We start from the raw sequence: 24,953 nt of genomic DNA on the forward strand, positions 1-24,953 counted from the left end.
GATACACCAATTCGACGGCGGGAGTTGGACAGCGCTGGACCGACAGCATGCGCCATATGATCAGCGTATCGATGAATGTCGTAAAATCGGATCAAGTTGGAATACGTCGAGAGGCGTTTCCAGCAAATTCCACATGTTGAATCAGCGTTGGGGCATTTGATCACTGCGATTGGCTGTTAGCTAGCGAATCAAGTAGAGGAAGTGACGAACGTGGATAAACAGGACTGATGGAACCCCGGGACCATTTTTATTCCCGCTCATATTGCGCATCGTCACTGTGCTGTACCCTCCGCATTGGAACGTACAATGTCTGTCTGGACAGAAGATTGGGAAGATGATTTTGTCTCTTTTCAAGAGAAACTGGCATTATATAATATTACCGTTAAAAGGTTTGCCGACAAAGGTATGAAAGCCAAACTATGGCACGATATGGGGAAGTGACTGAATAGAGCAGGTAGGATTTACTTTTATATATGATACTGTGCAAAAAGCCAGAGTGTTTCATTCACGTGAGAGAAAAAGTAACCGGTATGCATTGTTTAGGTTTTTATATCCCGCCCCCGTAAAGAGGTTTCCGGTTGCCTTTAGGAATAATGACAACTGCCGCCGATGGTATGGAGGGGAATTACTTCTCCCGCATGTGCTGAAGGTACCGTAATAGTCGGGGGTCGGTGCGGTGTGTACCGTAATTTCCGGACTATAAGCCACAACTGATTAGAAGCCGCACCCAGCACATTTCTAAAGGAAGAAGCATTTTGTACATACATAAGCCGCACCTGACTATGTGCCCACATTGAAACATGAGATATTTACAAAGAAAGACGGTACACAGAAAGTGTTTTCAAATGTTTAGTAATATACCTTAGCTTTTCTTTCTAAACAGTGCCTGTGACGCGGCAGAACCAGAGCAGCAATATGGTAGCAACACAGCACTAACAGGGCTGGTTAAAAATCACATACCGGTAAAAGTCACTGAGACTGAGACTTCTTGAATTTTCCATGATGAGGGTCTGTTCATGCTAATTTTATTCATGCACAAAGCGGCAAGTTACATTAAAGTTGCGTTTTCCTCGACACATGTATTCCACCTGTCTCACTCTTACCTTTTTTGCTCGAGAGCCGCATCATTGTATAAGCCGCAGGGTTGAAAGCGTGTGACAAAAATCACAGCTTATAGTCCGGAAATTACGGTATTTACGTCATTTTTCTACCCTACGTACAAGCGTCCGACTGGTGTAGCTAGGTCTAAGGCTTCCTGTTTCCTTACCTGTGTGCGGTTGAAGGCCACCCGGGCAAACACAGCCTGGGAGACGCTGGCTCTTTTCAGCTCGTCTCGAACCTGCTGGTAGATTTCAGAGGAAACCTCCGAGGCCGAGGGGTTGCTTCCCGGATGGTCACCACCGACTTTGGAGGAACCCCGCGGGATGGGCGGATGGTTGAGGAACTGCTGGTTGATGGCCTGCGGGTGCTGGTGGGCCAGCAGCCGACTGACGGCTATCTGCTGGTTGATGAGGTGGGCCATGGCGAGCTGCTGGCGCACCAGCTGCGGCGAGAGTTGAGGCGAGAGCAGCCCACCTGGGCCCAGCAGTGGCTGGAGGGCGCCGGGAGGGTGGGGTGGCGGCGGTGCGGGCACCTGGCCCGTGTGGAGAGGGGGGCTGTGGTGCAGGGGGCCGTGCGGGGAGGGCTGTTGCTGCTGGAGAGGAGGCTGCTGGGGAGGCTGCGACGGTGCCTGCTGATCTCCGGAGCCCGCCTTGAGGTGGGGGCCGCCACCCAGGTGACCGAGCTGCGCCAGGCCAGCCAAGTGAGGAGGTGGTCGTTGGCCCAGCATGCAGAAGTCGGCCATGTTGTCTCGCTCAACTGTAGAGCAGACCAAACTGTCAGTTGCTTACGCAAACATTTTCTTGGCTGTCAGAGAGAAGATTGCTTACTTTTGATGTCAGCAGGATCTCGGCCTGACCACATCTTCTCCAAATAATCCACTGCTCAAAGCAAACACAAATGAAGAAGAAATATAAGGCTTCATTTCATGGACATATGTTGGTAAGGTAACCAATCTGCAGCTATATCTATTCCATCCATCCATCCATCCATCCATCCATCCATCCATCCATCCATCCATCCATCCATCCATCCATCCATCCATCCATCCATCCCTCTGTCCGTCCGGCCATCCGTCCGTCCGTTATCTGGACCATGCATTCAAAAATAGACCTAAAATATCATGGAAGACTCTACAGTAGTCTCCCTCTAATTCTACATGCATCATTTTTGCATTTTCTGTGATTTTAAGGTATGCAGTTTTTTTTTGTTTTTTTTTTAATCGGAAAGTATGAATGATTACAAATTATGAATTTCACACTTGCAATGCAATCTTAAGGCTTTGTTAGGCTTGTTAATCAACAAAAGCTGATCTGTCCAAATAACTTCGGGAAAAGAAGACATTCACCAATCACCAATACATATTCTAATTAATTAATTAATTAATTAATTAATTAATTAATTAATTAATTAATTAATCATATAAAATTGCACAATAGTTCAACTCTTCATCTTCTATATAAAAATTGCATAATAGTTACTTTTTTGTATCAATTTTAGCTGTACTGCTTTGCTGATTAATTATTTTTTTTTCATAGATCTTACATATCTCTCATACTATAGGAGTTCCCTTATTTCAGTTGTTTATGGGATCATATTGTCAGATTTTACTTAACTTGTCCTTGCAAAATAATAGTAAGGCTCACATATTACTTAAAACTGCTATAAGTCATCCATAACTCCTTATTAAGGCTTTATAAAGTATTTATAACATGAATTGTAATTATTTGTGAACCCATATCAATAGGGCCAATGTTGTAAGGTGATCTTTTTTTTGTGACGCTTGACGGTATATAATACTGTATTCATACAGTGCGGTGTAAGGCACACTTTAAAGTACAACTTTTTTTCGCACGTAAATGACAACTAACTAAAAAAAAAAAAAAAAACTGCCAGTAAAATGGATTAATTCTATATACATTAATTCTGAAAGGAAACATTTAAAAAACAAATTGACCAACATTGAAGGTCAAACTGATTATGTTCCACTGACTTCATTGCCAGTCAAATTCACATGACGGCTGTCGAGCATACCTTTGATTTTCTTGTACTTCTTGTACCAGCGACCAAACTCTTGGCATTTAGCAGTGGAGACGTTGGCATAGTAGGAGCTGTTCACGATGGACGAAATCATACTCTGAAAAAGCCAAAAGACACGGACAGAGATAATTAATAGCCGGCGCGATCCCAAATGTTTACAGTCACGCAAAAAAAAGGCCATGTGACACACACACAATTGAAACAGACAGCCAGTAATCATGACTGGAAGCCACCCGTGGAAACTTGAGCTTGTAGAGAGCAGTGAGAGAATCTCAAGCACACACACACACACACATATGCTTGCAATTGATCCGCTCGCTGCCATCAACACCCCCCCCCCCCCCCCCCCCCGACCCACCAGAGCTCCATTTAAGCCTGTAAATCTCCCGCAGCAGCCATTATGATGCGGCGAGAGCGCTAAACATGCAGCTGGGGAGTTAAAACACGCCAGAGTTTGATTAAAATGTAGCAATAGTTATTCATCATTTTTATTTTCTAGCTTTCTAATTGTGTGTGACAACTTGTCACGACTGATATTTTCTTGCTTCTTTTCTAACCTGCGACAGAGGACACTCTTTGGCCAGAGTGCTTTGGTTCATTTCCTTGAGGAGCTCCTTGAGAGCGTTCCGGACGGTCGCGTGGTTCCATTGTTCGCAGGGAAGGTCCTCAAGCTTGGAAAAACTACAACCAAAAAAATACTCAAGTAAAGGACAGATGCTTGAAAGGTTTCAGCAAATAATATACTACACAGACAGTGACTACTGCATTCAACACACGAGCGTCAGGAGAGAGTGTCAGGTGTCAATCTGAAAGGATTGTAGTACTTTCCAGCAATTTGCTGATGTAATAACGGCTGAAAATACAACAAAATCTGCACTTGATCAAACCCAATAATGTAATGATTTCACCACTAATGTAATAAAACATTCTGACTAATATTTGAATAATATATTTACCGATAATGTAATATCGTGCCCTGCGATTGGCTGGCGACCAGTTCAGGGTGTACCACGCCTACTGCCCGAAGCCAGCTGGGATAGGCTCCAGCACCCCCCGCGATCCTTGTGAGGAGTAAGTGGTCAAGAAAATGGATGGCTGGGTGGATAATGTAATATCTTATATCATATCCCAGAAGTCTTTGCGGAAGAGCAGTTAGTTGGGTGGATTTAACTCTCTGCAGAGTTAGTTTAACACTAAAACAAATCAACTCTGTAAAATGACTCCAACATTGACCTGCATTTAAATGAGACAGTGTTAATAATACACTTTGGGGGTTGAAATCAACTCTGAAACATTTAATACCATTTTTTTTGTGTGAATGTTTGGAACAGTAAGATTCTCAAAACACAAAATGTCGTATTTATGCTACATTATCAAGTTTTACATTATCAGCTTTGAGGCGGGGAAAAGATGCAATGTAATAAATCTCCAGTAATGTAATTAGGTATTACATTTTTATTTTATTGTATTACATTTTTGGCGACATAATTGTTTTTGTTGAATTTATTTTATTTTTGATTGAGTTAAGTGCTAATTGTATTACAATTTCAGGATTATTACATTTTCAGGTCGGCTTCTGTCATTTGACTATATTTAAAATTACACCATTTACTATATTATTAAATATAAGACTGAGAAATTTAATATTAATAATATTTTCCTTTTTTTATTTTGCTTTTATGACAGTTAAACCATTTCCTGCCATACTTTAACCTCAAATAAATTAAACCAGCACCATGCGCCCAGTTCTGCCATCGTTACGGATACGCGCATCAACATGTCAACAAATCCCGGCTGGTATGCGCCAAGACAATACCAACAAAAACGCCTCTCATCTGTACTTTATCTACTTTTATCTGTCCATCAGGGCCCTGGCTCCACTCTTTTCCCAGGAGTCTGATGATAGATAATCATTGCTAATCAATTTTTGATGTGCAATCAGCTGCAGTGACATCATCGCTGGAGTGTGACCTTAAAAGTTAACTTAAAAAAAAAAAGAAAGAAAAAAAGTCTAACCTTTGTAGTTGGATACGTAGAGTGACCATGTGGTAAACCTCCATGAGCATGTCGGCTACAGTCGCCTCTGGAGCATCTGTCAGGAAGTGGATGGGCAGAGGGTTCCACCTCCCCACCTTGATTATACCTGGACCAACCAAAGTATATTTGGATTTCATATGAATAGACTTTAATGACTCAACTCCAAATGTTATTTGGAGAAGTGGAGAAATATAGAGAAACAGTAGAACTGCAAATTTGGTGGATCAATCCCAGTATTTAATATTTTGCATCAAACGTATTTACAACATGCAAGAAGCTGCTTCCATGTGTCAGTTGGTGCTGCTTATTTGGCTAGCAAAAAAAGTTTTATGTCTGCATCTTCATCATTTAGACTGCGGTCAGGTTTGACTTTTGGATGAATGAGTTGTTTCTTGTCTCTGGGGTTGTGACATGATGTCAATATGAACCTCTTGATTCAAACAACATGCTCAACGTCTGAATTAGGATTCTAAAAATCATGCGCGTGCATGAGAGAATACGTACAAATGCATATATAGACACGTGTGTACACACACACTAAGTCACTCACACACGCTGGCTGGAGCTGTAAAAACTAAACAAAGCTAATCACATTACTGTCCTCTAAATGAGATCCAGGCCAGTCTGAGAAAAATGTCTTTCTCTTCCCCAACCCCCTCCACATGCCCCTCTAATTCTCATTTCTTCGGATTTGTTTCTTCCCGTTAATCCCTCACTGGTCCTCTCGCTGTGTTATGGTCAAAACATTAGGTATGTTTGCACAAACTACAGCCAACACATCGACCTGATAAGCGGTATAGAAGATGGATGGATGGACATGGCTTCAAGAGGTGCCACCAAGAATTTTCAAAGAAAGCAAAAAAAACAACAACAAAACTTTCATTTAGGGCCCCTCTATTATCTATTCTTTGAAACCTCTAACCGGTCAGTCACTTATGGTGCCCTTGCACGAGACCACCAAGACAACATCCATGTGGAACACTTAACTTAATTATGAAGATGTAAGTTGTAGATTATCAAGCCAACATAAATGTTAATTTATGCACTTTAATTTTTATGATTATACTACCCAGCTAATGAAAAACATGTAACTCTCAAAAATGTTTTTTGAAAAAAAAATATGCTATTGTAAAAGGAAAGGAGTTTTTTAGACAATGTCAATATGAAATTTTAAGGAATTGTGCTAAAAAAAAAATATACTAAAAATTTTGTGGATTTTTTTAACTGAAAACAACCAAATGTTTTTCTTTGTGTAACCAACAACATTAATTGTGTGTGTAATTGTGAGTTTGAGGATAAGTGGATGGATGGATGGATGGATGGATGGATGGATGGATGGATGGATGGATGGATGGATGGATGCATGAATGATGGATGGATGGATGAGTCAATAGGCGGATGGATGGATGAATAGATGGATGGGTGAGTCTATAGAAGGATGGATGGATGGATAGATGATGAATGGATGGATAGATGGATGGATGAATGATTCAATAGGCGGATGGATGGGTGAGTCGATAGGAGGGGTGGATGGATGGATGGATGGATGGATGGATGGATGGATGGATGGATGGATGGATGGATGGATGGATGGATGGATGACTGTTTTCTGTTTTTTTTTTTAAACTAACTCAAATGTTCAGTTTTTAAAATGTATTATTTGTTATTATAGCTATAAATGTATGTTTTTTAATGGACCACAATATATATACTATTTGTCAGACATGACACATTTCTTATAAAAAACAACAACATGTAAACAATGATTTAAACACAAAATGCAGAATTGGATCCTTAAAGGGGAAATAACTAATATGACCAACCAAGCCCATCCATCCATCCATTTTCTTGACCGCTTATTCCTCACAAGGGTCGCGGGGGCTGCTGGCGCCTATCTCAGCTGGCTCTGGGCAGTAGGCGGGGGACACCCTGGACTGGTTGCCAACCAATCGCAGGGCACACAGAGACGAACAACCATCCACACTCACACGCACACGCACACCTCGGGACAATTCGGAGCGCCCAATTAACCTGCCATGCATGTCTTTGGAATGTGTGAGGAGACCGGAGTACCCGGAGAAGACCCACGCGGGCACGGGGAGAACATGCAAACTCCACCCAGGAAGGGCCGAGCCTGGACTCGAACCGGAGACCTCAGAACTGGGAAGCGGACGTGCTAACCACTCGACTACCGTGCCGCACCAACCAAGCCAATAATACAAAATGTAATATATATTCTTATGTTATGACATTTCTATGGAAAGCACATTGGATGTAATGTAAATTTCCCACAAAACAAAAACTCGGGCCCATCTCTGAATCCATCTGTCTGTATCACTTTGTTGTCGTCTGCGCTCAGCACGGCTGCTAATCGGCCGTCGGAATCAAACGCGCGAATAAGCAGACAAACACAAAAACTCACTGTGGACGTGTCCATGCAGCCTCTGGCATGCAACCACGCACACGCACAAAACACACATGCATACTGCCAGTGTGATGGCAAGTGCGTTAATAATTGATTGATCATTTCTGGTCAGCATGGAGGCTCTCTGCTTGTTGTCCACATTTCAAAGCTGAAATTCTTGTTTCCCCCATGAAACATTCCAAGTGCCATCTGTGCTCCAGCATGGATGCCCACGTGCACGCGCCCAATCCTGGTGTACTCGTGTCACAAGTCATTAGTGAAGGGCCTTTTAGCTAGACTGCTCACTTTCAAGTTAGCATAACTCATGAGGCCACTATTGCTTGACTCACTTTGGTTAAAATATTTTAAAGCACACTGTAACTCTACGTACTGTATCACTTTCCACTAAGTGTCACCAGTAGTAGTAGTTATTCTGTTCTATGCAGCCTAAATACGGTATTCTGGTTAATATTGTGTTAGTGGAATATGAGTTAAGCGGCAAAATACAGAAGTTTTTATCTACATCAGAAGGCAACCATTGTGCCATTTGCAGTAAACTGAAGATGACATCACAGTTGCTCAGGTCTCAGGTAACAACCAATCATGGCTCAGCTTCAGAAAAGAGATGGATGGATGGATGGATGGATGGATGGATGGATGGATGGATGGATGGATGGATGGATGGATGGATGGATGGATGGATGGATGGATGGATGGATGGATGGATGCATGAATGATGGCTGGATGGATGAGTTGTGATTGTTCGTTGCCTAAGCCCTGCGCAACTGTGATGTCATCTTCAGTCAACAGCAAGTGGTAAAATAGCTGCCCCTGACATGGATAAAAATGGCTGGATTTTGCTGCATAACTCATATTCCACAACTGTAATATTAATCAGAATGTCATGTCAAGAATAGTGAGGTCACATATTTGTCAAGAAATGTTTAAGGTTGACTTCCACTTTAAACAATGCAATTGTTGTAGTGTGACATCTGCTCACTATAACAATTCTGTGCAGTACATTAACTCATTTGCTCCCAAAAACATCTAAAAACATTCTATTTTAAATATTGTCATGCTCCCAAAGACGTATTTATACGTTTTTTATGTTTTTCTATGCTAGCGCATACAGAAGGCTTTGATGCAATCTTTGAACTGAAGAGAATGTTTGAAGCAATGGTAGTCACTATAGAAACGGCCAGCAGGTGGCAGCAGAGTATAAGAGATCAACCAGGGCCATGTTGCAACTGGCTCTTTTCCCCACTTGTATAAACAGATTTTTGAATAATGATGAAACTTAGCTATATTCTAATGCTAATTGCTGCAAAACGGAAACCGGTAGAAATATACTTTTTTTGTCCTGATGAAAGAAGAGACTCTAATCTTTCTTTTGGTAGGTTCCATGTTTTTATAGCAATAGAACACAATATTCTGTGAGCTTTGCAATATTCAGTTAAAATAGCTGGGAGTGAATGAGTTAAACACTCTCTAAAAATGTAGTGTCTGAAGTGTTTAGGAGTGTGTACTTGTCTGATTTCCAATATGCCACATGCAATGTAACTGAATTCACAAATGTTTGATGCACTTGGTTAAAATATCAACGAGTAATAACTAGTTACACAGTAAAGTGTGTCTTGATAATCTATAATAAAGCAGTAGCCAAAAGAGTAAAGAGCGCAACTCCTAAAAAACAAAACAAAAAAAAAACGTTCCGAAGAGTCGAATGTCCAGCGCGTTGGTGCCGCACGGACCCGTCAGACGTGGCACTGCAACAATGCTGACCACTGTTCACTGTTCACCGACGTCAAGCCCTAAAGTACACGTCTGCGACCATCCATGCTATAAAAGCCTTCAGCCCCTTATAATTGAAATAAACAATATCTCCCACTTAATTACCGGCCTGGGCTAATTAAAGAATGGCCGTGGTCCTCGGCCGGGCCTTTAAATACACCAGTGGGACGCAAGAATGCAGGACACAATTCAAACAGGCAGAAAATAGCCGGGACTCTGTGTAATTTTGGTCGTGCACCGCAGAGGGAAAAATGTATAATTTAAGCCAGAAATTATTCAGTTAACATAAATGGTTGTTTTAAAAAACAAAAAGTATTCATTAGAGAGAAGCCGGAGGGAGGCGCGTCTATTTTGTCGGCGACTCGAGGCTGCATGACTACACACTCTTGCATTCACCGTGTATGCGTGTGTGTTTTTGAAGGCATCTCTGCCTAGGTTAAATCAAGTTGACGTCTGTGTATTTGTGTGTGCGTTGATACGCACTGGCAAGTGCTGCACTCACATTGTTTTTCTATTCTGTGTGTGGCGTGTGATGCCCACAAACATTTGGGCAAAGTGGAACAGTACACCATCATATACAGTAGGTTTCATTTTAATTTTTTTGGGGGGGGATACATGACAGCCTTACATTAATAGTGTTATTTAACTATCTCTTCCTGTCCTTTCTCCACCTTTTCTGCCTAGCAACCAAAACTGGATGGGAACACGCTAGATTTACTCCATTGCATTTACTTAAAAACTTTGCAGATGAATTGTACTTGTCTGATTAAATTGAATGCAACACTTTTTACTTTTGCATTTTTTTTCTATTTTTCCTGCACAATCCTTCTTTTTTTTTCTTTTTTTTTGGCTCGACAGAAAGACTTCTGCCTTAGGAACGGTCACATGACCCTGTTTCTTTCACCAATCCAATGAAAGCACTAGTGATTTTTGACTCCATTCCTCCAAAAAAAAAAAAAAAGTCAGGCAGTCACATGACCACACACACAGTCTCCACAGCACCACAGAGAAACAAAGTTTTTAAAGTGGCTAATTAGCGTGGCATGGCAGAAACAACAGATGAAGCAATGGCGTGCCACTCATAGTCAGAAGGTTTCAAACGTATACAGACTATGCCAGGCTTTCTCAAATGTCGGGATGGGCCTTCCTGGGGGGGCATGCTGCGATGACCCGCGGGGCATGTGCGGCCCCAAGGAACATGTTTTTTTGTTTTCGTTTTTTTGGGTGTACTACATCCATCCATCCATTTTCTTGACCGCTTATTCCTCACAAGGGTCGCGGGGGCTGCTGGCGCCTATCTCAGCTGGCTCTGGGCAGTAGGCAGGGGACACCCTGGACTGGTTGCCAACCAATCGCAGGGCACACAGAGACGAACAACCATCCACACTCACACGCACACCTAGAGACAATTCGGAGCACTCAATTAACCTGCCATGCATGTCTTTGGAATGTGGGAGGAGACCGGAGTACCCGGAGAAGACCCACGCAGGCACGGGGAGAACATGCAAACTCCACCCAGGAAGGTCCGAGCCTGGACTCGAACCGGAGACCTCAGAACTGGGAAGCGGACGTGCTAACCACTCGACTACCGTGCCGCCCCGGGTGTACTACATTAAGGTGTAATTGCACTTCCACTGCTGTAGGTGGCAATAGCACTGTATTTGTCAGAGAGTGCGCAGAGTATTAGCTCCTCTGCAGAGGTGAATCTACAAAAATTCTAAAGACGAATGACACTTTTAGAGAGTTGGGTGGCGGTGGGGGGTTGTGGGCTGAAAACTTCTTGGGGGGGTGCAAGAAAAAAAAAAAGGGCTATGAAAAAGAATCACTATGTCATGCAATTTTATCTATGTCTGGCTAATAATGTCCACATTTCAGACTACTTAGTGGTATTTTATTATATATTTTATATTATATATTTATTATATTTTACATTTGTATTTTATCTTATATTTTATTTTGGTCTGTTCAAGCTCTAATTAAAAATAATAAATAATAAATATATAATAATAATAATAGTCGATTAAGATTTTTAATCATAGTTAATCTCATGACTTCAACAATCAAACTCACGATTAATCGCAAATTAATCTCACGTTTTATATCTGAATATATATTTAAATTTATAATAAAATGTAAAAAAAAAATTCATACTCTTGTTAACATAAAACTGTGAAGAAATGTTAACCTAATAGAAATATGGTTACATTTTTTAGTTATGGTTTCATGTAACTTCGTAACAATTCATACATTTCTTAAAAATAGGTACTGTACTGTAAAAAAAAAATGAGGGTGAAATTGATTTGTATTAGTCATTTTTCACTACATGGCATAATTGGGTTTGTAAGATAATGGTGACAGCTCAGTGCATTTTTCTTTTCATATTAACAGCTGACTAATTTTTAACATGAAGTAACTTGTGAAATTCTGCACATTTTAAAAACTGTAAAATACAACTTGACTTGACCCCAGTCCCCACAAATATATGCATTGTTATTTAGTTTATTACTGCTAAATTGTGTTACAGTGACTCTTTTGCACAACATTGAATGCTTTTAACTTGTTAAGTTCAATACGAATGCACACTGTAAAATGATGCAACTTTACTGGAAATTATTTTAATATTATAATTATAAAAATAATGAATAATAAATTATTTTTAATTAAAGAAATATTTTATTATATATTTTATCTTATATATTTATTATATTGTATATTTATTTGATATCATTTTTGTATTTTTGTGTATTCATGCTCAAATAAAATAAATACATCAGACATTATCTAGCAGTTACTCATTTATTGAGTATTTTTCCCCTCACTAAAAAAAACAAATATTATTTGGAGGATTCCTTTTTACTTTTTCTTGTGTCATAATATTCTAAAGTTACCATATTCTTACTTGAGTAAAATTTTAGGCTACGTTAGCCACCTCTCTTCTAGCAAACAAGTGGCCATGCAAAATGCAAATGTGACCAGGAAAACGAATGAGCACTTATCTATGTTGCTTGCTAGCGCGAACATTTTTTGTGATTTTGTTTTTGTTTTTTAATCACCTCTTTTTTTTTTCTTTTTTTTTTCCACTGCCGACAGAATAGTTACATAGCCTATCTACAACATTTGGTGTCAAAATGCAACTCATTGGAGGGTTCAAAGTGACTGTTTACCTGTACATGGAGATCGAACAGGAATTTTTTTTTTCCACAATATTTTTAAACCTTTCTACTACTACTGATGAAAATTTTTTCACAGACCACCACATTAAAAAATAGTAGAGGATCGCTCTGATCTAAAGGTACCTTAATTTAAAACGAAAAGTGGTTAGTCACTTGTAAGCTGCATCCAGTGCATGTTAGCGTTCACAAGGCTTTGCCAGGTGAGTTGCAGGACTGATAAGAAGCACTGGCCTTGAGGCCGTAAACGAGGATTTGATTTATCTTCACCAGTGTGTTTACGAGTCAGGGAGAAAACGACAAACCCGATCACATTGAAGCGGCATGTTCATGTGTATTTACGCATCCTCTAAATTGAACCGGACTGATGACACATGAAAACAGTTCAGTTAAGATTTTGAACAGATGGAAGTGTCTTGGCAATAACTGTGTCCCTTGTTTTTTCATATCAGTGCAGATGCAGGAGGACAGGAGTGAGTGTCACTGTCCTTTTGCAGATGACTTCCAAATGTGCAACACTTGACAGCTTTGCTGTTCTAATTCATGGATTCTTTACACAAACACATTCACATCCAACATTTTGTTGTTAACTCTGTCTTGTGTTAGCGAAACAAAGTAGTGCCACTGTAACATTGACTGGTAAAACGTTTCAAATACAGTGATTGATAACTTTAACAAAATGTCCGATCACTGTCAAAAGACAGTGTTCGTCTTAATTAAACACATAAGTAGTACAGTATCTGCTAACAATTCTCATCTGCTGTAAACTCACTAGCAGTTCAGTGTCTACCTTGAAGACAATACAACCGTTCAGTATCTCTGTAAAACACTATGACTCGATGTAAACGCAACAGTACAGTGCTCATCCTCATGCTAACAGTACTGTTTTGTGCGTTTGTAAAAAATCTGAAACACGTGTAACAACAAAATGGCGGGTCCAAACTTAGTCACAGTATAGGTCAGCTTTCTCTAATGGTACAGTGCATGAGCTCAACTTTTAGCTAACAAAAGTCAGCAAAAGCTAGCAATATGCTTTTGGTGGTAGGCTATGTCAAGCTCAGGTGAAACTGTTTGAAAATGAAACATACTGTACATGTATTTTTAGGATACATTTTAAACAGAGTACACACAATTTAGTACAGTGTTGTTGCTTTTACTATGCACTATATTTGTTTACGGAATTGCTAGTGACTATAGGCACAAGTGCGTAACTTGTTACTTAATCCCTTACCCAATATTGGATCTTCTTGTGGAAATTTGGTACGTTTGAAATAATTTGAATGCAAATACATGTAATTTATTTATTTATTTATTTTTACTATAATGCAAAATTGGTCACTGGTTTAGAGTGCAGTTCTCACTATTACAATACAGCTTCTACTATAAACACTTACATTAGAGCATGTGTACTCACTAGAAAAAATCCGTTTTTACTGTAAACACTGTCAGTCTAGTGTGAGCTCACTGTCGCAATGCAGTGTATATTGTAAACAACGTAGTGGTGGTACCCCATGCTCAATGTAATACAATGTGCCATGAGGAGATTTTTAAACGATTGTTTTTCAGAAGATGTCACTGCCTTGCTGTAAGTACCACATGGTAGGGTTTTGACTAGGGGTGTAAAAAAAAAAAAATCGATTCGGCGATATATCGCGATACTACATCGCGCGATTCTCGAATCGATTCAATAATCGGCAGAATCGATTTTTTTTATTTATTTTTTTTTATTTTTATTTTTTTTTTTAGGATTCACACCTTGAGCATGGAAGAATGTTATATGAATGGAACATTAAGCCTTAATATTTTATTTTAATGCTGTTCAAACATGAAACAGATTACAACCTCTATAAGACTGAAATTTCAGATAAATAAATAATACATTTTCATATAAATCTTACACTCTACAAGCTTACTGATTAGTATTTTCTAAATTTGAATGAAAAAAATCGCAACAATCGACTTATAAATTCGTATCGGGATTAATCGGTATCGAATCGATCGTGACCTGTGAATCGTGATACGAATCGAATCGTCAGGTACTAGGCAATTCACACCCCTAGTTTTGACAATAACGGCAATATCGTGATATTGCGATATTAAAACTGCCACAATATATCAACGTCATCATGTCACAATATGAAAAGCAGCACATCTGTTAAAAATGTCAGGTTAATTTCCATTTCTGCAGTTCTCGCACCATCTGGTGGCTGATTTTTTAGTGTAGTTTAATTTTCACGAGGCATATTTTGGCCCTTTTTTGTTTAAAATCCATGATAATGGTTAGATGAAGGGGAACGGAATATTGTAGGTTGTTTATATAAATTGCTATAAAGTACAAAAGCACAATATTGTGTGTGTGTGTTTTTTTTAAATATGAGCTCTTTTTTTTTTTTTTTTTTTTTTTACAATATTGTGACCTTTTTTGTATCGCCAACCTCCCCACAATATTGTGATAATTATCGTATAGTGACCTTCATATCGTGATAATATCGTATCTTGATGTTTGGATATGGTTACATCCCTACCACATGGTGCCACAATATGCTCTGTCGCACTCGGGTCTACTAGAAGAGATGCAGCCGAGTTAAGTGCAAGGAGAATTGATATAGTCACTGTAACTGTACAGTGTTTGTAAAGCTCTTTTCATCCAAACAATGACTCCCATCTGCTTCTGTGAGATGCGTTTAAGCCAAAACACTTAACGGACACCGAAGCGCAATGACAAAGCAAGCAGATTGAAGAGCTTTCAAGGACAATTGTGGATTTTCGTAGGTGGAAAAAAAAAGGTGAATGCACTCAGTCTAGGTCTTTGTTTGACAACCACTTCCAACTGCTTCTCATCCAGTCTTTACTCACAATTCCGCTTATACAGTATTGTAAAAGTCATATAATAGGTGTATGACACTGACCGTGGGCTTGCGCAGCCGAGCTGTGCGAGTAGCCGAGGGCCAGCAGTGCCGTCTCCACCAGCTGGGAGAAGAGAATGTCCTTCCGCACCAGAACGAACTCCGCGTGCTCCTCCCTTCCGTCACAGCCGTCGGCCTGGAGCCCTCCGTCCGTCTGCTCCACCACGCAGAAGACGGGAATCATCAGGCCTAGAGGAGGAAGAAGAAAAAACATCTATTAGACTTTTATTGTCTTTCCAGTGGAATTGGAAACAGTCACAAATGTCACATGAAAGAGGATGTAAGGGATGCATCAACTGAGATGGCATTGCAAAATATTCAGAGTTTATGGACTTATGGACCACATTCTGCTGAGATTCTGTGATGTGAATTTGTTTTTGCAAAGGACTGGAATTTCTTGGCATTTGTGAAGAAAAAAAACATCTGGGTGTTAAAGTGATAATTAGAATATTGAATATTGTGATAGTCATTTATTTTCTGTAATGCAATTAAATAAGCAAAAATGCCATACATCCTGGATTCATTACAAATCAACTGAAATATTTTAAGCCTTTTATTATTTTAATATTGCTGATTATGGCTTACAGCTTAATTAAGAAAACTCAAGTATCCTATCTCAAAATATTAGAATATTTCCTCAGACCAAGTAAAAAAAGATACCACAATCAGCAATATTAAAACAATATGAGGCTTACAATATTTCAGTTGATTTGTAATGAATCCAGGATGTATGGCATTTTTGCTTATTTAATTGCATTACAGAAAATAAATGACTCTATCACAATATTCTAATTTTCTATGACGGTCCTGTATGACCCATTGAGCCATTTTCAGCAGTAAAAAGTTACTGCTGGCAAGTGGAAAAATGTGTTTGTTGTACATGAAAAATATCCAGGTTCTCAAATGAATTCTGGATAAAATATGAACTTTTTACTGCTGAAAATGGCTCAATGAGACAAGTATCCCTTTACCTTGCTTATTTGGGTACTGATTTTTATTTTATTTCTTATTACTTTTTAAACCTTAGACTGTCCAGTTCACTGATGTGGTATAACTCAGATCAACAATCCTTGATATGTCACATCTGGGGTCACGCCAGGGTTAAGTTTGAGGTCATAACCTGTTAAGTTGGGTTCACGACCGTGAGGTCAAGTGTCTGTTTTGTACTGATATAACAAGTGTCTGTTTTGAACTGATGTAACCATCATATAAGCATCATCTAGTTTCAACTAGTTTTAGGTTATGTTATGTCAATCTTTAATCCTTTAGGTGCCTGGACCTATGTGATGTTGTTCTTTAGTCCTTTACTTGCTACAACCAATCAGATTGATTTACTGTCTGTAGGTGCAGTCTGAGAATTGTGTGTGTTTTGCTGGATTATTACTTCCTGTCCATCTGTGCAACTCTCTTTGTTTCTCGTCTAGTCAAGTTTGTTCTACGCCTCTCCATGTGAATAAATAGTTAAAACCTTATTTGTGTCTGCGCTTTGGGATCCAACCTTCAGCACATGACATGAAAAGGTTTACATTTTGACTGGCCAGTTTGAGAAAATGAACAACTCATGTCAAGTGGAAAGTGAAGGTGAACACTTCTCTGGCAGAGTGTCTAGCTCCGCCCTCCAAAAAGCATCCCACAATTCCCACTGCATCCTGTACTCACATCATGAAAAAGTGCACCATTTGGCACTTTCTCGAATGGAAACAAAATACGTAACGAAACTGAAAGGGCTCACCAAGAAAATGAACTTGTTCTCGCCTGCTTCTGTAAACGTCTTTCAGAACGTCTACCATGATTAACTTTTTTTTTTTTCTATACATGAAAGCCTTTTGTTGTGGAGCCACCTGTCAGCTGGCACTCGATGAAAGCTGTGTGTGTGGACGTGATGGACTTGAGCGCGTTAGGCAGCGTCCCAGCACTAATAATGCACCCTAGCATTAGCCTCCCCCACAATCCCCCCACCAACACTTCAGCTCCATCCAGCTCATTGTTTTAATCAGTCAATTCCGATATTTCTATTTCCTCCTCATTAATCACTCCGTTCGCGGGCCCTCTAGGCGCTCATGGAGTGAATTACACACCGGCGTGCTGTGCCAATTGGAGTAAGTGAATTTTTCCCCAACAGGGAAATATAACTGTCATCTCTCTCTCTCTCTCTCTCTCTCGCCTCTGGATGCTCTGGTTTGGATGATGCGACGTGGCCTCAAACCTCTAATCCCTCTAATATGTATGAGGGGGGTTTAAAATAAGACGTGTGTGTGTGTGAATTTGCTGCGGCTGCGTGGTTTTGGCCAAGACACGTCGAGTTTCCTGTCTTCAAGGAAAACGCTGTCATTATTCCAGCATCAGGAAACCCCTTCCTCCTTCATCGTCACCTTTTTCCTCCTCCTCCTCGCCGTCCCATCTCAGCTCCTCCTTGCTTTGATAACCTCTTCAACTCCGTGCTGAAAACCGCTCCGTCTCCGCAAAACCGCTCAATTTTATGTTTGTCATTCCAGCAAAAGAACCCCAAGAATGTTACATGATAAATATTGGGGAGGAGCGCCCAAATGTATAAATGTCCTTCTAATTTTAGTGCGCATGAAAGTGAAAAGGACTCTTTGGGAGGAAACTTGGGGCAAACATATGGCAGCAGCATGCACATGTGCAAAAATAAGAATAACGCTGTGCATGTGAACATTGGATCAATAATCCACAGTGGTCAGTGTAAATCTTGTTTATGTTGCAATCTTTCTTTGCTCAGCCCCTTCCTACTCGCCTTGTCGTGTTAAAGCGACACTTGCTCTCTGCCTTCTAACAGAGGAGCTTGAGTTCACAGGTCAAATACAGTTCATGGTACAGCGGAACCTCAAAGGCAGGAACACGATCTCATCTCAAAGGAAAAAGTCTAAATAATCTGAGAAACTCTTTATTGACTACTTTTCACATCATAGTAATTGAAATACTGATGTTGTACGACTGAAGAGGCATTATTTTCTGAATTCTGAATTTCATGGCCTTGGTGGTATTTCACTTGTGATTCTACTCTACAACCTTTGAAAGGGTAAAGAGTGAATTATTATGTCACTGTCTCAACAAGGCAGGGAAGGGCAACTGGTGGCGGCCCGCAACCACTCTCTGAATGGCCGCGCGATGAAGAAAAGAAAGAAAAATATATGTGAAGGGGAGGATCTTAAACATGTTTCCTCCACCCCCAAATATATGTGGCTTCGCAACCACAAATTCACATCTTTTTCCCCCCACATTTTTTCCATATCTTATTCATTTATTTATTTATTTATTTATTTATTTATTTTGGGGGTGGGATGTTGTGGAAAATATACATTGTAAATTATTTAATTCTTATTTAATTTATTTATTTATTTATTTATTAAATAAGAATTAAATAATTTATTAAATTAATTAAAAAACAAAATTGAGGGCCAGTCTTATCCCAATCAGTGTTAATTTTGACAAGAAATTTTAATTTATTATTAGTTATAGTCTTTTGATTAAAATTAATTTGTTTTATTCATAATTTAGTCATCTGATGGTATTTTAGTTTAAATCCAATTTTAGTCAACGAGAATAAAGAGCAATTTTAGTCGACGAAAAAAAGCAATTTTAGTCGACTAAATTGACAGTTCAGTCGATATTTTCCTTCAGCATACATTTCAACTTTAATCCTGAAAATTATAAAACACCTATTTGTAATTGTAGTTTAACATGCAAGACACATTTAATACAATGGTGTCTTTATTAACTGTTTCAATGAAACAGGTTGAACTGACAATAATATAACTTAGTTTTCACCTAATTTAAAAAGTGCATAATTGCTTGAGATTAATCTTATAGCTGCACAATGAATGTAAGCATGTTTGAACATTAAATGTGCAGTGAACACTGAACAGTTTCAAAGTGGTTCTACTCGGCAACCCGCGTTTCGGTCCGTCTGATTGGATTGTGTGAATTTTCGTCACTGTGTTGTTTTCATTTTCTTTTTAGTCATTGACAAAATGACAAGTCAATTGTAGTTATTGTTATAGTCTCAATGAATGGCTTCTATTTTAGTTTTCGTTTAATTTTCGGCGGAAAAAAAATTAATTACGAAAATTATGGCGAAAATTTTTTGTCGATGAAATTATCACTGGTCCCAATTGCCCACTGATAGCCTGCTTCCATTATAGTTTTAAGTTGTAATATCAACATCCGCCACTAGATGGCAGACATTGCATAGTGACACTTACACTGGGTCTTGTAATAGTTTGTTTTACGGATTTGGAATGACATGCAGGACAGACATAGTACCTCAATAATATTAAAATATTGAGTGAATTGATTTTTTTGAAAAAAAAAATACACAAAATGAGTTCTTGGACTTAATCTTGATTTGCTGTTCAGTGGTTTTGTGCTGTCCTTGAATGGACATTTTTCTCAACTGAACACAATAGAGCTTTCACAACATCTATAGCTGTGACAAAGCGCTTTACAGAATTTTTATGCAGAGAGCTCTTTCCACTAGAAAAAAAAAAAACACTCGCAGTTACAATCACACCAAGGGACAATACCTCCAAGTGGTCTGAGAGGTGCTCCGTTTTGCCGTAGGCGGGGCCCCGTGGGGCTGCCGTTGAGTTCCATGCGGCCCTTCTTGCCTGGTGGGGGCAGACTGCCGAGGTCCGGGCTGCCCCCTCTGCGCTCTGGACTGTCCTGCGTAACGGGACTCTCCCCTCCTCTCTCCATCCTCTTCCAGACCCCCAGTGGAGCTCCAGCCAGAGAGAAAGAGGCTAGGGACAAACACAAAGTTGCATATGTCATATTGCAGTATATCATTTTCACAGCATCACAAGCAACAAATATTACTATGTCCAAGTAATTTATGACAAAGATTAACCGAATTTGGTAATCTTAGTATCTAAAAGACCCATAAAAACATGTTTCATAATGTTCTGCCTTAATCCATTCAAACATTAGAAAACATTTAATGTACATCATACTGGGAGATTTGGGGGAGTATGTATTCTAATTTATTTTCATATGCAAAGGATTTTTAAGGATTTTCTTGTTTTGCTAAATGTTTTCAATATAATGTTGATTTTTTTTTTTTTTTATCTGTTGTAGATGGTCTCACAATTGTCATAGTATTGGCAAAAAAAAAAATCGCAACATTCTATTGCAAGTTACACTTGACAAAATCAAACCTAATATACACATTATTTCTCAATATACAAGCATCAAATATATATCTATATATATTTTTTTATGGGTGTCTGACAAGTTTTCACTTAGAATCTAAACATTGTAATCATGCTAAAATATAAAACATTGCATCATTGCATGTACATACTGTGATGGAAAAAAAAAATTCTGGTACTGCCTGAATCTATCCAATAACTATCGTTTGTGTCTTGTAGGCAAAAAACATATTCTCAGTTTCCTTCCAAATATATCGATTATTGCGGTCAGGTCCACTTGACAGACTTTTTTTTTTTTTTAATGCTTATTATCTATTTTTTTGTAGATCACTGAACAATTGCTTTTTTCAAATCCCCGTTTTATCAGCTGGGTTATTTTCCTCCAACATGGCGTAATTAATTATCGATTGGCTACAATATTGTTCGAGCTAGAAGCTATAGCCCCACCTGTTGCTTTGGCGTGCTGTTTTTTTTGTGTTTGTTTTTATTTTGTTTTTTTGACAGCCCGCAAATGTGTATCTATTTCAGACCAAGGTTACTTTAGTTAACTAAAACTAACGAAAAAACTAAAACTAAAACTCAAAAAACAATTTCGTTAACGCAATAAAATAAAAACGAAAATGCGTTTTAAAAAATGAAAACTAACTGAAACTACATTTTTTAATTAGAGCAAAAATGTCCTTTGTTTTCATCTTTGGTAATTAATTTAATGCATGAGCCTTTGGGGATGATTTTAAATGTGTTTTTAAGTAGATTTATTTGTATATTAACCGGACGATTAAAAATGTGTCACACAGAAGGATGTCATCTAGCAGCAGCCAATAGAAAAGCACCTTCAGATGACGTCGCTCGCATGGTGTTTTTTAAAAAGTGCACACAAGTAATACACATTTAAAAAAAAAATAATAGAACTAATACTGAAACTAACTAAAACCAAACTAAAACTAAGCATTTATTAAATAACTAAAACTAATTTTAAAAAGTAACAAAACAACATTGAAAATAAATTAAAACTAACTAAATTAAAAAATAAATAAATAAAAATAAAAAATTCAAAATGGAATAAAAACTAACTAAAATGAAAAATTCCAAAACTATAATAAACCTGTTTCAGAAGGATGTTCATTTTAACACTATGAGGATAGGCAAAGATTTTTTGCCTCCATTTCAATAATTTTATACGTTTTGTTTGTGTGGACATAGTCATAGAAATGTTACAATTGAGGCAGAGACTTCAACAGAACAGCAGTAGAAATAAACAGTCGTGCTTGTGTGTGTGTGTGCGTGTGTCTAATACAGGCTAATGCATTAGAAGCTGTGCCAGATCCAACGCAGCTTGCTTAGGGCCAAATGGACGTCTTTTATTTTCACTGGTGGCCCCTGGACAATATCTGCTGGCATGTGTGGTTAAGGAGAAGGGGCGAGCAAGACTAGAAGCCAGCAGTGAGCAGAGAGAGAGAGAGAGAGAGAGAGAGCATGGGCTAATATTTTTCTATTAGAGGGTGGAAATGGAGATTTGAGAGGGTGACAACACAGCAGGCGTCTGTGCTGACAGACTTTTTCCATCGATTCGTCAGAGCAAATGAGAATGCATGCTTATTGTTTGAACTGACGTTCATGAACGTTTGATGAGAAAGTGCTCCACTCACACTTTTTAGTCCCTCTGCACTTTTTCATGCACCAGCTGTCCAAACCCTGCATGGAAAAACAATTGGCTCAGCCAATTTTAATCAGCCAATTTGTTTAATTAAAATTTTTCCATTTATAAATATATTTAATATATAATAAGGTTTATAAATATTCATTTCTTCTGATTAACTGATGGGGGGTCTGATTCCACATTGCGACAAATATACCAATTTATTTTAGCCCCAAACTGTCAAAATAGCCACAAACACAAACTCTGCACGTATGCTAATTAGCTGAGCTTGTACTTTGAATTGTAAATCTATCAGCAACATATTTAAAATAATAATAATAATAATAATAATAATAATAATAATAATAATAATAATAATAATAATAATAATGCGAATAAACATCGATCAATGTTCACATATTTGTTTTTGTATTAAATGTTATTGAAATGGCATTTCATGTTAAGGTTTGTTTGAAAAGTGTGCTAGCTAGACAAAGCTAACAGCTAACATAATCAATTCCCACAGAAAGCTATAGCATTCAGGCTACCTGAATGCTATCTTAATCTGATGAAACAAAATCAAAGATAGATACATTATTTTATATACAATATTGATTTTGTGTGCTGAAGACCGGCTCGCTCGCTAGCAGGCTAATCTCATTGTTCACAAGAACAAGCAAAGCAGTTATTGCTGATGCATTGCAAAAGCTCAGCTCATTCATATAACTGCACATGCTATAAATGTGTTTGTATTTGACATTTTGGGGCTAACTTTACACAGAATTTATAGATTTATTACATTGCTTATTTTCTGTCCTCAAGATGGGATAGCTCACTTCATGCTAGCCAAAAATAACTTCCAGAGGTTGTTTATATTCTTTTGAGTCAATTTGTGACCTTTTCAGCACATTCTTATAATGTTTACTTAATTTTTAAAGAAAACTGTGGAAGTGAATGAATGCCAAATATAAGCATACTATGTTTATCTTTGTTGTTATTCTACAATATTTATAAATGTGGGTTTGCATTTGCACCATATAAAATTAGCCTTTACAACTTGTTAATTATAGATAAAGTTGTCAAAATGAGATGATAACAACCAGAATGGATTCTCCCTGCCAGTGTGAAGTGAGACTTGTTATTCCAAAAGTAATAACTTGAAGATTGCATCTCTGTCATCTGTAACGGGCCCTGACCTGTTGGAGAATCGTGGCGATGCCTATCAAGAGCTAGCTAGCTAGCTGTTGCCGACATCTCACCATCTAACCTGTACACAACATCATCATCAACATCCAGCATCGGGGTCGCTAATCTCCCAACAATGACATCACCCTGGCTTTTGCTGTTTGACCCAGCAGATAAAGACTGTTGTGATTTCAAAAGAAAGTCTGTTCAGTCCATTTCTCTTGCTTGTTTGCTAGCAAAAAAAAAAAAAAAAAAAAAGCTATAGTGTTGTTGTTATGATACCAAAACAAGCACCACGGAGGCCCTTTTGCAAAAACATCCAAGATAGCTGTGGCAGCCTACATCAAATAATTAGCTTTAGAATTAATTTAACTGAATTCCAGAAAACTTTGAAGATTCTGACTCAAAGGCAGCCGAAGCAGAATTGCCTACATGGTAGAGATAAACATTTCTAGTCTTTGCTGCGTTGTTATTCTGTAAAATTAGTTACCACGCAAAACTTTGCTACAATTTTTCAAAACTAGCCATAAAAATTAAAATTACCAAATTCAAAAGCAATTATGACGGGGCAATTATCAAACTCGCACAGTGGACTTATTTAAGTAAATGACCATGACGTGTAACTGACAATGATGATAAGTAAATTTGACACAGGGTTAGCATTACCCTGCCGATTAGCAAATGCCCGTGAAAGATGATCCTGATTGACTAGCTAGTGGTGTTGTGTACGTTAACTGTTCTTTTTCGTGCCCAGTTTTCTCGGGAAATGGTTGAGCCGAGAACTGTAATAAACAGTCAGTCATTCAGTACAGTTAACTGACAAGCAAAAGAGTTTGCAACCACAAAAACATTAAAAAAAATAAAATAAAATACATTGGATTTGATTGGCACAATGTAACACAGGCTAAGCTAACAGTTAGCCGAGTTTTTTCTTCTTTTTTAATTTTCAGACAGTCTGGATGCCTTATGGCACCATGCTGCCCCTCACAGGTCGGTACTGGTACTACTCCAGACATCAGGTTTTGTGTTGGTCATCTTGACTCCACTGAAAATTAAATTACAAGAGCAGTATGCACACGCTTATGATTATTTGTTTTACTTGAGTGAACTGAGACTTTTTGAATGAACAATACATTTTATTGGGAATGCCCTCAAACCGCATAATTAGCATGACAACAATGGTTGCATTTGGTCCAAATTAGATGTTGACACATTAAGCGCCATTATCCCCTTAAAATTGTCGAGTCACCGTGGACGCCCGCCCGTGCCGAGATGTTGCGACATGGCCTGTTTCGATGGAAATAATAATAATGTTAATTTATCTGCGCGATATTACCCAAACATCCAACGACTGATAAAAGCAGTGATCTGTACTTTATGTACCGTGTTGAGTAACTCCTTTCGTACTGTCTTTTTACGACTTGATAAGCGAAAAATGGCGTGTACGGTGCATCAACGAGGAAATCAAGCAACCTTTTCACAGTGTTATCGCCCCCCGGACGCATCCACGAACCA

At 38.6% G+C, this 24,953-nt stretch overlaps 1 protein-coding gene across 2 annotated transcripts in view; it reads right to left on the minus strand.

Moving 5' to 3' along the window:
* Positions 1–24,953, minus strand: part of satb2 (SATB homeobox 2) — a 44,322-nt gene that overhangs the window by 16,096 nt on the left and 3,273 nt on the right. The window contains exons 2-9 of one of the 2 annotated variants that reach the window (XM_077537320.1): positions 19,991–20,206; positions 15,450–15,635; positions 5,155–5,281; positions 4,095–4,199; positions 3,696–3,819; positions 3,133–3,235; positions 1,929–1,979; positions 1,268–1,857 (exon numbers count right to left, since the gene is read on the minus strand). In XM_077537320.1, coding sequence (XP_077393446.1) covers positions 1,268–1,857; positions 1,929–1,979; positions 3,133–3,235; positions 3,696–3,819; positions 4,095–4,199; positions 5,155–5,281; positions 15,450–15,635; positions 19,991–20,162 — 1,458 coding nt within the window. In that variant the 5' untranslated portion in view covers positions 20,163–20,206. The remainder of the gene's footprint in view (positions 1–1,267; positions 1,858–1,928; positions 1,980–3,132; positions 3,236–3,695; positions 3,820–4,094; positions 4,200–5,154; positions 5,282–15,449; positions 15,636–19,990; positions 20,207–24,953) is intronic. The other variant, XM_077537321.1, reaches the window with a different exon arrangement.

The sequence above is a fragment of the Festucalex cinctus genome, chromosome 11 (genome assembly GCF_051991245.1).
Source record: "Festucalex cinctus isolate MCC-2025b chromosome 11, RoL_Fcin_1.0, whole genome shotgun sequence".
Taxonomy (NCBI): domain Eukaryota; kingdom Metazoa; phylum Chordata; class Actinopteri; order Syngnathiformes; family Syngnathidae; genus Festucalex; species Festucalex cinctus.